At 42.4% G+C, this 17,091-nt stretch overlaps 1 protein-coding gene across 1 annotated transcript in view; it reads left to right on the top strand.

Annotated features, from left to right (window-relative positions):
• The window catches only part of veph1 (ventricular zone expressed PH domain-containing 1), a gene marked incomplete at both ends in the record, with an annotated part of 190,216 nt that overhangs the window by 42,998 nt on the left and 130,127 nt on the right, over window positions 1-17,091 (top strand). Inside the window, 1 exon segment of the mRNA XM_084064643.1 lies at window positions 12,541-12,704. Coding sequence (XP_083920769.1) covers window positions 12,541-12,704 — 164 coding nt within the window.

Here is a 17,091-nt window from a genome sequence, read left to right as displayed (position 1 = left end):
GCACACGCACACGCACACACACACACACACACACACACACACACACACACACACACACACACACACACACACACACACACACACACACACACACACACACACACACACACACACACACACACACATACACACACGTATTGAACAGACCTCCCTGTTTGGTTCCTAATACCTCCATATACATAGAGGAATGGTAAAGCTGAATAAAAGTAGAAAATACAGCAGTGTGTTAAATATTTACCCTCATTTCACTGGACCGTTCAAAACCTGTATGTTTATCTCTGCCAGCAGAGTTGGATGGATGCACTATAGCAGGACTAGATGCTGTCAAGTGGTTTAAAATACTGGCTGGATAGCCTTGGACTGTGCTGTGCACCTCCATGCTACCCTGATGATAAAGGTGGCTTCATGGCAGTGGTGGAAAAAAGTACTCAAATGTTTTACTTAAGTAAAGGTGTCAATACTGCAATGTAGAAATACTCTGTTACAAATTAATAAAATCTGGAATTAAAAAAGTAAAAGTACAAAAGTATTGGTGTCAAAATATACTTACAGTACGAAAAGTAGAAAGTACTTTTCAAATGTATAAAATGTATTAAAATCTTTTGAAAATAGCAGATCTACAAGCTCACAAGGATATTTTCAAATGGCCGAAAAGTATACAGGGTAATATAAGTGTTTACTGTATGTTTTGTAAGAACAATCAAAATCTACAAAGTAACTAGTAAATAAAGTTTTCAAATAAATGTGGTGGTAGTAAAAGGTACACTATTTGGATATGTAGTGGAGTAGAAGTATTGGAAATTGGAATTACTCTGATAAAGTACAAAACCTCAAAATTGTACTTAAGGACAGTACTTAAGTAAATGTACTTAGTTACTTTCCACCACCGCCCACATGCCACACTATACACGAATCCACGGCGCGCTGCCCTGCGCGCAGCCATTGCTGCGGTCTGAACGCTACGCGGACGTAAGACCGCAGCAATGGCGGCGCGTGGATTCGTGTATAATCAACCTTCCACACCAGATATCTCATTACAGAGAGATGGAAGGATGAACCCAGCTGATGTAGTTGGCCACATGGTCTTTCCTCTAGTGCAGTGGTCCTCAACCTTTTCCGGGTCGCGGCCCGCTCACCACTCAACACGGCAGCTGTGTTAAGTGTTTAATTTAGAGTGTGTTTATTTTAATGATCAATCAATCGACTGTGTTCCCGGCGTGGATCAATGGAACCAACGTAGTCATTTTCCGGATTTTAAAGAAAAGATACCATGACATTTCTTTTTACATAATTTTTTTTATTAATGTTATGTTACCAATAAAATCTTAGTGTTTTGCCCATTATTTGGGGGCCCAGTTGCAATTCCCTCTCGGCCCACCAGTGAGCCCTGGCCCACAGGTTGAGAAGCAGCGCCAAACTTAGACCACTTAGACACTTGTTTTCTGTTTTAAAGGCACTTTGTAGGTTTTCGCTTTATTTTACTTCACATGACTAGAGTTTCATACGTTGCACCGCCGATCCGACTGATATGCCTATATATGGAGCTTCTCTGTATCTGTCTGTCCATGTCCCTTTAATGCGCGTATACAGTATGGAGATCCATGATCAGTATATAACAATATATGGGCAAGCCTCCTCTTGTGCCCATATATGGAGTTGACTGATTTGTTTGCGCCTGATGCCATGACGACACATTGAGGTTAGACAACACACTCCATATTTGGGCGCAGCTGCACTCCTTATTATGGTTATAGCTGAGTCATGGTGACATGAGCGTGACGACGTGGTCTGCCCGCCCACCCACCCACACATCCTCCCTTAAGCCTATTTTAATATAGGATAATATCCTATGTCTGTTTTCTTATTATTTCATCATAATTCTTTTCACATAATAGTAAGGGTGTGTGTCTGTGTGTGTGTGTGTGTGTGTGTGTGTGTGTGTGTGTGTGTGTGTGGGTGGGGGGCTTCTACCTCATGTCTCCCACCTGAGGACCCGGGGTCTGCATCAATCCAGCTGGAACCGCAGGATACATGGTACTCTGACCAACCAGGACGTGTGTGTGTGTGTGTGTGTGTGTGTGTGTGTGTGTGTGTGTGTGTGTGTGTGTGTGTGTGTGTGTGTGTGTGTGTGTGTGTGTGTGTGTGTGTGTGTGTGTCTGTGTCTGTGTCTGTGTGTGTGTGTGTGTGTGTGTGTGTGTGCGTGCGTGCGTGCGTGCGTGCGTGCGTGCGTGCGTGCGTGCGTGCGTGCGTTACGTGTGTGTATATCCAAATACATGGTGGTTCCCTGTGCATTCTGCCTGCCTCCTTTGATCCAACAGTCGTGGCCTGTTTTCAAATAATAACCTATGAAATGGTTTATTTTTGTTGGAACTCAACCCAGTCTGAATCCCATATCCCATAAGTAATATGCAAACACGTCACCTACAGTATCTTAACGGAAAGAGTGGCTGTTATTGGTAACAGCTAATAGTGATCTAAATAAACAAACCTACACAATCGATTGGTTATTACACTCCCTGTTGTAATACGGATTAAAGGGCCTTGGAAAGGAGACAGTGTAGAACAATACATGCTCAACCAGTGGTGTAAAGTATCTAAGTACATTTACTCAAGTTATACCTAAGCTATTTGAAAAATAGCCGATCTACAAGCTCACAACGCGTCGCATCGCGACGCGTTGTGAGCTTGTAGATCTGCTATTTTCAAACATTTTTGTACTTTTACTTTTGATACTATAAGTTCATTTTGATACCCATACTTTTTTACTTTTACTCAAGTAAATTTTCAATTCTGGACTTTTACTTGTAACAGAGTACTTCTACATTGCAGTATTGATACTTTTACTTAAGTAAAACACTTGAGTACTTTTTCCACCACTGTGCTCAACACCTCCGCTGCAGGGACAACTTGAAGTCCATAACCTTGGCAGAGAGAGGGTCTGAGGCAGGTGTTCCCAAACGCCTCCATGCCAAGGACCCCCGGAATAGCCATAACCTCTGGCTGTGGTCACCCTATTGTGAAATGTCTTCAAATAGTGAAAAATAGCCAATCTACAAGCTCATGTGTCACTACTTAACATGCCAATCCCCAAGAGTGGGTTACCGTAAAATGTATTTGAATTCGAACTTGATCTTATTGGCTGGGATTCCCGAGTGCACGATGAGTCATTATTTTCCATTTTCCAGGAAATGACAAGCTATGAAATGAATTACATTGAAAATAACAACAAAACTAAGTTTTTAGCTGACAGAATGACAGATGCTGGCATATAGGTGTATTTGACAAAACATTTAGTTTAGACCAGTGGTTCTCAAACCTTTTCACGTCAAGAACCACCAAATTGACGCGCCCGCGGACCCCCATTTGAAAAGATATACCCCCAGTTTGACATGCATTAGGCTACGGACCCCCATTTAATGGCATTTCTACCTCTGGGATCCCAAATGATATTGTAAAATCAATGTTAATTTAACTCTCAGGGTGTACAAATGGAACCAAATGGAGCCGTTAGGGTCCATTTGGTTCCATTTGGTTTGTACACCCATTTGGTTTGTTCCATTTGGTTTGCACACCATTTGGTTTGTTCCATTTGGTTTGTTCCATTTGGTTTGTTCCATTTGGTTTACACACCATTTGGTTTGTACACTCTCTGAGTTACAGACCCATAAGGGTCAATTTGGTTCCTAACTATCTATCATCTAGCTGGGGACCCCCTGGAACTCCCTCAAGGACCCCTGGGGGTCCCCGGACCCCACTTTGAGAACCAATGGGTTAGACAACACACTCCATAATTGGGCGTAGCTGCATTGGAAACTCCTTATATGGTTATGGTTACGACGTGGTCCCAGCCATAAGCCAATTTTAATATATATAGGATAAAGTGCTGATGGTGCAAACACACCCTTTATGCAATATGTGTCCTACCCTCAGATGACCAATAAAGAGCTAATGCTCACTGACACCGTCTTATCTAATCCCCTGCTTTAAAGCGGTGGGTTTTAAAGTGAGTTTTTACACCAGGGGGACTATAAAGTATCTCATAGTGTCAGCTCTACAGTACATCTGTGGTTGACTGGTCCTAAGTAGACAGGTGGTGTGTTGAGCAGTATGTCTCTATGTGACAGCTCATACATTATGTTAACATTGCTGAGGCATCACTGGAGACTGGATATAGAGTAAAGGGGAAGGGGAAATAAGAACCATTTGGACATTTTTCTTCTTTCTTTGTGCTAAATATGAATGATAGAGAAAGAGAGCCGCAGAGACAGCAACCCCATAGGAGAGGATGTACGTATGTATGTAGAGTCATTCAGTCTAAACACAACAGGCGGGCCAGTTTCAGTGACTTTGTGTGTGTGTTTGCGTGCTTCCTTGCGTGCGTGCGTGCGTGTGTGTGTGTTTGAGTGTTTATGGTGGTATGAAATTTACGGTATGTTTACTGAAGTGCTTGGCTCTTACTCTGGGTTTCTGCTGTAGCGGTTGTTCTCAAAGTGAGGTCCGTGGATCCCCAGTTGTCCTTGTGGGGGTTCCAGGGGGTCCCCAGCCAAATGAGTTCATATTGCATCAAAGCCACTTTAACCCTATGTTATAAAGTATTTCGGCTGTTTGAAAATAGCCAACGTACAAGCTCACAATGCGACATGTTTGGAATAGTTTTGAAAAATGTTACACAAATCTTTCCAGATGGGGGGGGGGGTCGTCCACGGCCAAATATATACTGTATCAATTTGTGGGGCCCGTTGACATGAAAATGTTTGAGAACCGCGGTAGTGTAGAACATAGGTTATGGATTTATGGGGATATGAGATCTAATTTTCATTCTTCAAACTGCAGCTTCATGTATCGATTCAATGGATATAACGAACGGTGACACCGACTTGATTTTTTAAATTGAATTAATGTACAGTATTGGTTACACAATTCATGAATCGTATCAACATGCTGGGAAACCAGGTTCCCCCTATATAGTGTGTAATTTGCTATGACATGCACCACGATGCCAAACACGTATAGATTCCAGAAGATATGGGTTCTCAAGCACATGTTTTGCTCGCCTTCCAGATTTCCATTTCACTGTTGCAGCCCTGTCACCCCCCCACCTCACCCCCAGCCATGAATTGAGGCAGGAGATTTGATGTTGGCTGGTAAATCAAGCGTTGGGACATGCACATGCACATGCACACGGGCTCTGTGATGTTATAGGCCACAAATGAAAAAGGCCGAAGAGGTTGGAATGTTTAACCCATTAAGACCGGGAGCGCATCTGTGTGTGACCACTTAAACCCAGTATTTTATGCTTTGGCGATTCAAAAATAGCAGATCTACAAGCTCTTAGATCTGCCACTTCAAAAATCGTGAAATGTTTAGCAAATCTTTGAATATGTGTTTTTAAATTTGTAACTCAAATCTTTGCTTCTGGGGGGGTCCCTGGAACAAAACATTTTGGAGATGGGGGTCCGCGGCCAAATACATATCTAAAAAGGTTTAAATCCTAACAGTATGTTGCTATATCAGTGGGGCTCCAACATTTCCATGTCAAGGACCCCCAAAATGATATGTATTTGGCCGCGGACCCCCCACCCCATCTCAAAATATGTTGTTCCAGGGACCACCCAGAAGCAAAGATTTGAGTTAAAAATGTTCGCTTTAAAAATATATATATATTCAAAAGATTTGCAAAAATGTTCCCAATTTTTCAAAAATAGCAGATATACAAGTTCGGTGCCGCGCTATGAGCTTGTAGATCTGCTATTTTTGAATAGCCCAAAGGAATCTTAAAATGACACACAGATGCGTTCCCGGTCTTAATGGGTTAAGATCATAAAACTCCCCTCTCTCTGGGAGTCCTGTCGGACCCCTTTTTGCTGATCTATGCATTTCTGTCCTGCGTTTCATACTCGTGATCGTATTCTATAACAAAACGACGTTCGGAGGCTGGTTTATGTTAGTGACTGCTGCAGTGGCATGGCTCCCAGAGGTGGCAAACTAAATATGATATACTGTACCGCAGTGGTTCTCAAACTTTTTCATGTCAAGGACCTCCTTGACATGTATCGTCTCCCATCTGAAAAGATTTCAAGATTTGTGTTCTTAAATATTGTAAAGATTATTGATAAACTATCCTCAACTTTGCACGATTTTTCCAAATATAAAAAATAGCCGATCTACAGTACAAGCTGTACAACGTCTCATTGTGACACATTGTGAGTTTGTAAATCGGATATTTTCAAATAGTCAAAGGATAAAAGTTGGTGGTTAAAATGTGGTTAAACTGTTCCTCATTTTGCTGGGGACCCCCTGGAACCCCCTCAAGGACCCTCATAGTCTCATACAATAACTTCATTATATTCTGTAAGATGATGGCCGAAGTGGTTGAAAATTGCTCAGACTGTGTAGGAAAACGGCTTTTTCTTTCCTAGTGCGTCAAAGATCTGTGTCACCTCTTGAGAAATGGTTCCTTTGTGCGCTCGAGAATAAAAGGTCATTTCTTGATATTTTACTGAAGTCATGATGAGCTGGCTGAATTATGTATGAATCCCACAGAAACACCCCTACACAAACGCACGCACGCGCACACACACACACACACACACACACACACACACACACACACACACACACACACACACACACACACACACACACACACACATGGATATTGACCTGATGATCATCTATTAACCGCATCCTGGATTACAGTAAGTATTAGTGAGTAAGGTTAACTGGAGGACAGCTAGAGATATTTCACACAATAATAAACAGGAACAGGAGAAATATTAAATGACTTGAAACCAGTGGTGATGAGTGCTGCCCCTCTTTAAAGGACAACTTTGTTTTTTTACAACCAAGGTTTATATTTTAGCTTGTAATTAAAGTAAATATATGATGAGTGTAATTTTTTTTTCATTTACTGCTTTCAATAGTTTTAGCATTTTTTGCGATATTTTTTACAGTGGGCGGGGGCATTCTGTCCGGTGGCTAAATATGCCTTTTTTACACAATAAAAAAGGTCCGGCTATCTGAGATGGCCAGATGTGAGTTATTGGGGGCTAGAAGAGCTACTGTAAATAATAATAAAGAAAACGCCGGGTTAATGTGTTAAAAAAATACATATTTAGCCACCGGACAGAATGCCCCCGCCCACTGTGAAAACACTGTAAAAAAGATTGTGAAAATTGCTAAAACTATAGAAAGCAGTCAATTTAAAAATTTTAACACTCACCTTTTATTTTCTTTAATTACAATCTAAAACATAAACATTGGTTGTAAAAAAACAAAGTTGTCATTTAAGCGATTTTTCTAGTGTTCCAGTTCCAATTTATTTGTGTTTCATAACTTCCAATTTCACCCGTTTATCCTTTGTCCTTTATGAGTTAGGACAAATTTCTCATAGGACAAACTATGAGAAATAGTACAGTTAAAGTTAAGTACAGTTACTGTAGGTAAAATAGTACAGTTAAAGGAGTTGTTCACCCAAAAAATGACATATCTGCTATCAATTACACACCCCATGAAGCCTTGAATTTATGGATTTTTTTGTTTTTGTCGCATTCCTGAGCCAATAATTTGATTACTGGTGGAAAGATGCTAATGTATCCGGTAGGAGACACAAAGTAGACTCTTTGTGTCTCCTACCGGAAATACACCCGGCCATCAAATTGTTGGCTCAGGAATGCAACAAAAACAATTGTGTGCAATTGAGACAAAATAAGTCCAAAATAAGTAACCACTTAGACCCTCTACACTTGCACTGTAGGCTACTTTGGCGATCTACACCAAACGTCTTTGACGAAAATAGCCGATCTACTTTGGTCGACGTTCCCCCCAGAATGGGGATGCTGGGGTTGAAGTTGTTGAAGCAGCTCTTCAGTGTATGTGTAAGTGGCTCATTTTGTGTGGGTGTGCTCAGGGCTACATTACAAGGTAGAGGGAGGACTAAGTGTGCTCCAACAGGGGTGAACAGGTAAGCCCCATAAATCCTCCAACAAGTCTTTTTCCTATGGCGTATAGACGGTCGTCTCCGGACTTAAACATTCCACTGGAAAGACGTGTAAATTCTACACCTTCACCTTCATGACCAAAGCTAACTCTGTCTTTCTCTGTGTTTTTCAAAGATGTGTGCATGGCATACAGCCCTTAGGGCCTAGACTGTGGAACAGCATTCCCCTCCCTGTCAGATCTACTGTACCCCAGTGGTGGAAAGTAACTAAGTACATTTACTTAAGTACAATTTTGAGGTATTTTTACTTTACTGGAGCATTTCCAATTTTCAGTACATTTACTTCTACTCCACTAATCTCAGAGGCACATACTGTATTGTACTTTTACTCCACTACAATTATTTTAAATCTTCGGCCTTTTGAAAATAAGCTGATCTTCATGCTCACAGCTTCTAGAACGGCTATTTTCAAAAGATGTGTTTTTACTGTTCTTATTGCAGAGTGTTGTATTGCAGTGTCTTTGAACTGTATGTCTTGTTTATGTCTATGGATTTTGCATTTGTGATTTTAGCTCCTGCTCTGTACAGCACTTTGGTCAGTGGGAGTTGTTTTTTTAAATGTGCCTCATAAATACATTTGACTTAATTTAACTTGACATACAGTATATAGCAAGTGTATTAACATCAGTGAAGACTTCTAATAATCAGGAGGAATGTGGATCCTCAGTAACTGTTGCCATTTGTAATTTAAGATCATATATAAGTCTAGCATGTGGCTCCGAAATGTCAAAGAAGCTGAGTCAGTCTACGTTTTTAAAGCATCTTAAAACGCATTTCACGCTCCTTTTCTTCATAATTCATGCGTTTGTCTGTTTTGCTTGTAAAACCCTGCTCTTTCATGTCTTTTTACTTAGTTTATTATTAAAAAGCATTCTCTCAGTTTTCAAAGTGACTTTGAAAGGTCATATGAAGTGGGGCCGCGGGAAGATGCCGTTGGGGTCGCGCGCATTGGTAACCCAAAAAAGGAAAAAAAGGGGGAAAAGTGAGGTCGTCGTGACCAACGTGAAGAGGACGGCCACTCCTCATACACACTCAGCTTCGCCTCCAACCAGGGTTGCCAGATCTGCTTATTATAATTTCCCGCAAGATTTTATTTGAAAATAGCCGATCTACAAGCTCACAAGTCACAACGCAAGCTCACAACACATTCTCAAAAATCACATTATTTCCCTTTACTACGTCTATACACTAGACAAGTATACAACTTCCTGTATACAACACACAGTAACATGCACCTACATGAGGGCTTCATTATCATGTGTTACCATGGCACCGCCTGCCTCTCTACCAATCAGGAGCTGAAAACTAGAGGGTCAATTCTATAAGATGACAATTACTGTCTGTGTGTAAGTATGTAATGAATAGGGCCCTCACTCATAGGAAGAGAATCACCTTCACAGGAACTGTAGGATTGTTTCCAGATGCGATGATACAATACCAGCAGACATGTGGTAGCCTACTGCACACACACGTACATATGCACACACGCACGCACACACACACACACACACACACACACAATTTCTGTGAGGAGCAAGTCAAAATAATAATACATACAATTTATGTAGTGCTTTTCTAAATACCCAAAGTCGCTTTAAAGAAACAACATAAAAACAACTTTAAGTGGGTTACCTGTGAAATATCTATAGTTGTAACAGAATGTTTTGTATTTTTGTATTTCATGTTCTTTGGTTGATTCATTAAATACTTTATTCGTCAAAAATGTAAACAGCATGTAGGTACATTTAAACACTTTAACCAAAAGGGTAACACAAACAGGTCCCGGGGACTTGTTTCCATTGTGGTCCTGTGTATTCAATAAATCAATAGAGCATATTATAAAGAAAAACATCACATGGATGCAACTGGGACGTATCATCAGTGTTGTAGCCTGGGGTCATTGGGTGTTTCGGGTCTCGTAACATACACCCTCACCCAGGTGACCCAGCCAGGGTTGATCAAGCCCCAACTTACGTCCCAGTAGCACCCACGGTCAGTCCTATAGGGAAAGACAGGGCAGTCCGCTTCTCCGGAAGTACTCTGCCGGGACTCGGGGAGGCTCTGGCACGTGGAGGGACTAGGCTCTGTGGGTTGTCTCCTGGCCGGGCTCCTCCTTCGTCTCACCAGGTCCAGGACCTGAGCGCTGCGCCAGATCAGGTGCACCGCCCCGATCCAAACATTTCCTTCTGGCGTGATGGTTCCTTGGGCCGATACCACTAGATTGGGCCGTCTAATGGCATTAGCTTCGCTTGCGGTACGCTGGAATGGCCCTCCAAAAGGACTCACCGCGGGTTTGTTGGGCTTCTTCCTCACGGAAGACACAGCATGGGGCGCTAACCCATACTGCTCCCGGGATGCCGTCTACATTCCGGCTGTCAACAGTCTCTCCTGTGGTCACCAAACTATTCCTGGTTGTCACGTAGTCTATAAATTCCTATGAGCCACTATAAATAGAATAACTGAATAAAGAAAAACATCACATGGATGCAACTGGGACGTATCATCAGTGTTGTAGCCTGGGGTCATAGGGCATAGAATATTAACACATTTATACATGTCATCAACAAACATAAATACCAGTAGCTATATTTAAAGAGGAGAACCAGCACATCATTGGTCCGTCCGTCCGTCCGTCCGTCTGTTCATCCGTCCGTCCGCAGATATTGTGCATCTACATATGCAAGCATGTAGCGCTTATCAATTCTAACAAACTCTTAACATAAGTGTTACGCAAACCAGTACAATGAGTCCCTGAAACATCCAACAAGAACAATTCAAAGACAGCAAGGGGCAACGATAAACAGACAAAGCAAGAATAATCATGCTGTTGATTACAGTAACAAGGAATATTCTGCCCTTGTCTATTTTTTCCCCCTACCTATAATCACTCCCATGGTTTGGACCTCTCGGGTTTTGTACAACTTGCTGCAACTAGCTCTGAATTTAGTACATTTTCCGCTGCGATTTGATTCATATCAAGACAAAAAGGAAATTTCGTTAGACCGTATGAAATGTCACACAGAGTGGGGCTACCATTAGGCAGACAAAAGTCTTTATTCAGCAACGTGAATCATTTGAAGATGTTTGATACGCGAGTCGAGGGCCTGTTGAGTAATGCTGTGGGTTCTTTTTCTGTGGGTCTTATTGGTCTGTTAATGCGTTTTATATCCAAAGATATGTCAGCGCTGACATTCCTTCATCCTGTGTCAGCGACGCTGACGGGATATTGACAACAAATGGGGAACATTCTGAGTCTCTTCAACACAGATGTCAATACATCTCCATGTGAGACCATGGCAGGCTGCAGTCTCTTCCATGGAGAGCCACCTCTTGCTGCGACCACAGGCAAATTGAGTAGTGGATTTGAGTTAGTTTTCTATGGACATTAGTTGATCTCCTATGAGGCAATGTGTACGCAAAGAGATCTGTGGGAGGGGCCCTGCTGATTGTTCCCAGGTTCATGGTTCAAGGTACTTTATTGTTGTTACATCTAAGTCTACAGGCACATAAGTATACTTGCTCCTAGTATTGATGATTGTATAGTATTCTGTCTTGATGAATTGAATACATAATAATAATACAATAATAATGAATTGCATTTTATAGGGCTTTTCTACCCAAGTACTCAAAGCGCTCCACAATGGTTCATTCAGTCATACATTGGGAGGTGAAGCGGCGAACAGTCGACGCCAGTGTCCTCACTTCCCACATTCACACACCGATGTTGGAAAGCTAGCGACTGACTCATTGGAGGCAATGTAGGGTTCAGTGTCTTGCCCAAAGGACACTTCGACACTAACTCTGGGGGAGCCTGGGATCGAACCGCTCTACCGGCCACTCTACCCCTGAGCCACTGCCGCCCATAGGACCACAATGGAAACTAACCCCCAGGGCTTTTTTGTGTTATCCTTTTAGCATTATTGTATAGCTGTACCACTGTACTTTTTTTGCAGAATGTTAATAAAGGTATTCAATCAATCAATCTTGATTTGTTCAGCTTTCTTGGACATTTCAGCAGTATAGTCATAAACAACTGTAAAATATGAAAAAAGTCTACAGTATATATATATTATAATATACTTCTAGTTTGAAAACATTATTGAAATATGGAGATACAAGCTTTCTACCCGACAGCATTTGTACTGTCTCTGAGTTATTATGATATTATTAGTCAGCATGAGTCATAAGGTGTGTAAGTCACTGTTACACACAGATGTTACTTTAGAGTAGTGGTTCTCAAAGTGGGGTTCCGGGGACTCACAGGGGTCCTTGGGGGAGTTCCAAGGCGTCCCCATCTAAGTGATTGATAGTTAGGAACCAAATGGACCGTTACGGGTCTGTAACTCCAACAGAGTACAAATATAAACAACTAGGGTCCCAGAGATTAGAAAATGGGGGTCCCGTGGCCTAATGCATATCAAACTGGGGGTCCTAGAAATGAAACAAAAGGTTTGAGAAACACTGCTTTAGCGGCACCACTAGTGAGGAAAGAAATGCTTTGCTGACTGTATGTCTCTCTCGGTCTTCCATGTCTCCTACAGGTAACCACATGCTGTTGCGAGTGTTGCCATCAGTCTACCCCAAACAACCAGATGTCATCCACCATCACCTAGGCAACCTGACGGCCATGATGTCACAGCTGGACTCCCCGGAGCAGCAGCACTTGATCAGGCTCATCCAAATGGTTGCTGAGCAACACCCACTGGTGAGTGTTGTTTGTCCATGTGGATGCGTTTTACATCAAATGTGTATGCCTTTGGGGCGCGCGCGCGTGTGCGCGTGTGTGTGTGTGTGTGTGTGTGTGTGTGTGTGTGTGTGTGTGTGTGTGTGTGTGTGTGTGTGTGTGTGTGTGTGTGTTTGTGTGTGCAAATGCCCATGTACTCGTGCGTAGTGTGCAGTGTACGAGCGCTCAAATAAAGTTCACAAGCTCTCACATTGTTCAATGTCCCCTGCTCGCTCAGTTCAGGTTTTGCAACAGACGTATCGCAAAATATGTAGCGATATCCGAGCGCAATAGTTTAACGAATTGGTGATGTATGAACGCAGATTTGCGCTGTTGTAACGACTGATTTGAGAGGTTGTAGTAAGCCATTTGAAGTTGTATTGGAAAATCGGCTCAAGATTACAAGTGTGCAAAAAGTGTGCATAAAAATGGCATTCATATAATTGACATCCTAAAATGTTGATGTTATGATGTTGAAGTATAGTAATACACACAAGTGTGTGTGTGTGTGTGTGTGTGTGTGTGTGTGTGTGTGTGTGTGTGTGTGTGTGTGTGTGTGTGTGTGTGTGTGTGTGTGTGTGTGTGTGTGTGTGTGTGTGTGTGTGTGTGTGTGTGTGTGTGTGTGTGTGTTTGGTGTGTGTGTGTGTTCTCTGTGTAGATATTTCCTTCTTTAACAGTCTGCCTGTGTGCATTCACACATGCCTGTAGCTCTTTATTCCCCCTTTTCTTTGGCCAAGTTGCAACGCTGGCGCTTGTCCACATGTGACTGAAAACTTGCCCAGGGTTGTTGATATTGCCATGGCTGGGAATGAACCAGTGTCATACTGGTGTAAATCACTTGAAGAGACTCAGCAGCGGCGAGGAAACGGAGCGGTACTTTTTTCGCAGAAGGCATTACGCAGCAGGAGTTCCCAGATGTCCCATGTTGGAATGCTGCACACTTCTTCTCAGACTGATGTGGAACATATTGGGGAAGGGAACGGAGAGCAGGGAAAGTACCAAGCATACAGCACATGTTGCAGTCTGACCATGCCTTTCTCTCAATTACACACGCACGCACGCGTGTGTGTGTGTGTGTGTGTGTGTGTGTGTGTGTGTGTGTGTGTGTGTGTGTGTGTGTGTGTGTGTGTGTGTGTGTGTGTGTGTGCGTGTGCGTGTCTTAACTGGAGGAAATGAGTCTGTGCGGATAGAGCGCTATAGGCTTGAGCTGGCCTGATGAAAGGAAAGCGGTCAGAGAGAGTTGAAATCACAGAGGAGCTGCAGATCTGTGACAGCTCATTTGGACTTTTATGCCATTTTGTTTTTTCTGTAGGGTGGTCATGTACTCTACCTCATTTAATTCATCTCTCCCTCTCTCGCTCGCACACACACACACCAATGTGCACACACATAACAGCTAGCCAGCCAGGCAGGCACCAGCTGGACACATCATACGAATGCACGCACACAAACACACCTATACACACCATGTACATTTACTCAAGTACTGTACTTAAGTACAATTTTGAGGTACTTTACTGGAGTATTTCCAATTTTCTATACTTTTACTTATACTCCACTGCATCTCAGAGGCAAATATTGTACTTTTACTCCACTACAATTATTTGAAAACTTTAGCTACTAGTTACTTTGCAGATATACATTGTTACATTATAAAACATACATTTTAGCCCTATTTTATTCCTATAGATTATTTGAAAATAGACGATCTACAAGCTCACGACGCGTTGTGAGCATGTAGATATGCTATTTTCAAACATTTTAGTACTTTTACTTTTGGTACTTTAAGTACATTTTGATAGCAATGCTTTTGTACTTTTACTCAAGTAAATGTTGAATTCCGGACTTTTACTTGTAACAGAGGACTTCTACATTACAGTATTGATACTTTTACTTAAAACATTTGAGTACTTTTTCCACCACTGCTACACACACACACACACACACACACACACACACACACACACACACACACACACACACACACACACACATACACCACAAGCCAGTTTAATTCTCTGTGAATTGAGTCAAAATCCCAATCCTAGAGTCAATGCGTAATCTCCTGAAAAATTCACATATTTTCTCACACTGGATCTTCCTGCACAGAGTGACTCAGCACTTTACCCCCGGGTTGAGTCATCTCAGTTCAAACCTGGGTCTCTTAGTTTTGATTGAATTCCTTGGGTTTAAAACCAAGTTGGCAAATTTGTACTTCATACCTGCCAACCGTCCCGTGTTTCACTGGGATTCTCCCATCATTTACCCTTCAACCCCACTTTCATCTAGCCTGGTAAACCCTCCCTCCGGAAATCTCATTTCCATTTGATTTCAGGAGTGAGTCTGGCATGAACGCCCATTCAGCAATATTGGCTGTGGGCTGGACTGACAACCCCTTCAGCCGATGATCGTTTTTCCCCTTCAGCCAATCAGCAGTTAATTTTTTACCACCTCCAGACTATGTGACGCAACGGGACTTTTGAGACGGCCATGCCCAAAATAGGTTGCCTTATTGGGATACATGCGTGTCACTCCCCGCCCCTGCCGGTTCTCTAAGTTTATATTTTTAAATAGGCTCTTTCATGATTAATTGACCACATATATGAAGTTAAACAACTAAATTCTATCCAAGCGATATCTTAATAGTAAATTCCGTGCCACAAAAAAGAAGTTTGAGACCGTTTTAAGAATAAAATAATGATTTTGAAGGCACTCGCAGAACAACAATGGCTGCCGTTCGTCTTTTTACGGCGTCACTCAGGCTGCACTCGGCTTCATTCGGGCTCACTCGAACTCGCCACCTGATTGGCCAACCTAAGCTGTCAATCACAGAACGATGAGCGACGACGCTGATAGGCTCGTCAGTTTGGCGTACAGAGCCAATATTGCAGAATGGGTGTTCATGCCAGACTCACTCCTGAAATCAAATGGAAATGAGATATCCGGAGGGAGGGTTTACCAGGCTAACTCTCATCCCCTTAATATCCCGTTATTTTAAACTTTCCTCTAAAACGGGAAATCCCAAAGTGGACTCTTTTTTATTGTGTGTGACCTGAACTGTGGTTGGGAATAGCTTTGATTCCTTGTTTTGTATTTTGTTTAACAACCGGGAAATCCCAACGTGGACTTTTAATGAAATGACGGTGATGCTGCTTAATATAAACTTTATTGCAGACACAATAGGTCCATATAAAAAACAGAGCTACAAAACAGACAATAACAACACATAGATAGCCTGAGTACCAGACTGTCTTCACTCCATAAAGCCCAGATCAATTAAAAACATATTAACATTGCCTCCAGTGTTTCCAGAAGCATGAGGAATACCTTGTATCACTCTGTGTGATCCCTGTTAAGGCCATAATTAATACATTCTTTGACTCCATCAGTCTACACATCCTCCTATAATTCTACAAAGCTCTTTGTGTGCGGTGAGCCCAAAAACTCTTCTGCCCGGTTCTCCTCAGTGGCTGGAGCAATTGCTCTGCATTTGCACACAGACATTGACCATTACCATGTGCACGGAACGGCAAAGCCGGTTTTTCACTTTCCCCAAATGTCAGCTGTTTATTAGCGTTTTTGGGTTCGCTGGCTCCCGGGTTGCCAAATCATGTGCGTAAGTGAAACAAGCGTGGGTGCTCATATCCCCCCACGGGCATGGTCTAGTACATTTAAACATAGCATTCCTCAATACAGCATGAAAGGTGGGTACATTACTGGTCACAAACATTTCATCCTTGATGAACTGAGCTGAATTATTATGGAATTGGAATGAACTGTTTTGTGAACTTGGTCAAACCAGTACTTAAAATAAAATAACAATTACACCCACTCCCACCCCGTTGGAGAAAATATAACGGAAATTAAGCGGACAATGTGCACCGCAAACAACAACCCCCCACCCCATTGGTGTTTGAAAAATATTTTCAAATGACCTTGTTGCCAGGTATGGACTACATCACTCACTTTCCTAGTCTTGTTTTTCAGTTAGTCATCGTTAGCCACATACTGTAGCTGGAGAAAAACAGCAACTTGTTTTTGTTTTTGCTTGTATAGTCACATTCTAGCTGTCACATGCTGTCGACCTGAACTATTCCAGTTTGGTCTGGAGGTGGAACCACAATGGGACACCAGCCTAGCTAGTGTCAAACCCTGACACGCACAAACACACACACACACACACACACACACACACACACACACACACACACACACACACACACACACACACGCACACACACATGCACACGTACACACAGGCACATACGCACTCAGGCACCCCTCAGAATCAGATAATGAGGTGGAAATGCCCAGTGACTGATTTTATCCAGACAGTTTTAGAGTCAGCCTTTTGTGTGACTATCAGTCA

The sequence above is a fragment of the Gymnoscopelus microlampas genome (assembly GCF_963454915.1).
Source record: "Gymnoscopelus microlampas genome assembly, chromosome: 8".
In the NCBI taxonomy this organism is placed as follows: domain Eukaryota; kingdom Metazoa; phylum Chordata; class Actinopteri; order Myctophiformes; family Myctophidae; genus Gymnoscopelus; species Gymnoscopelus microlampas.
The sequence above is the reverse complement of the archived record's forward strand: the minus strand, read 5'-3'. Positions and strand labels throughout refer to the sequence as shown.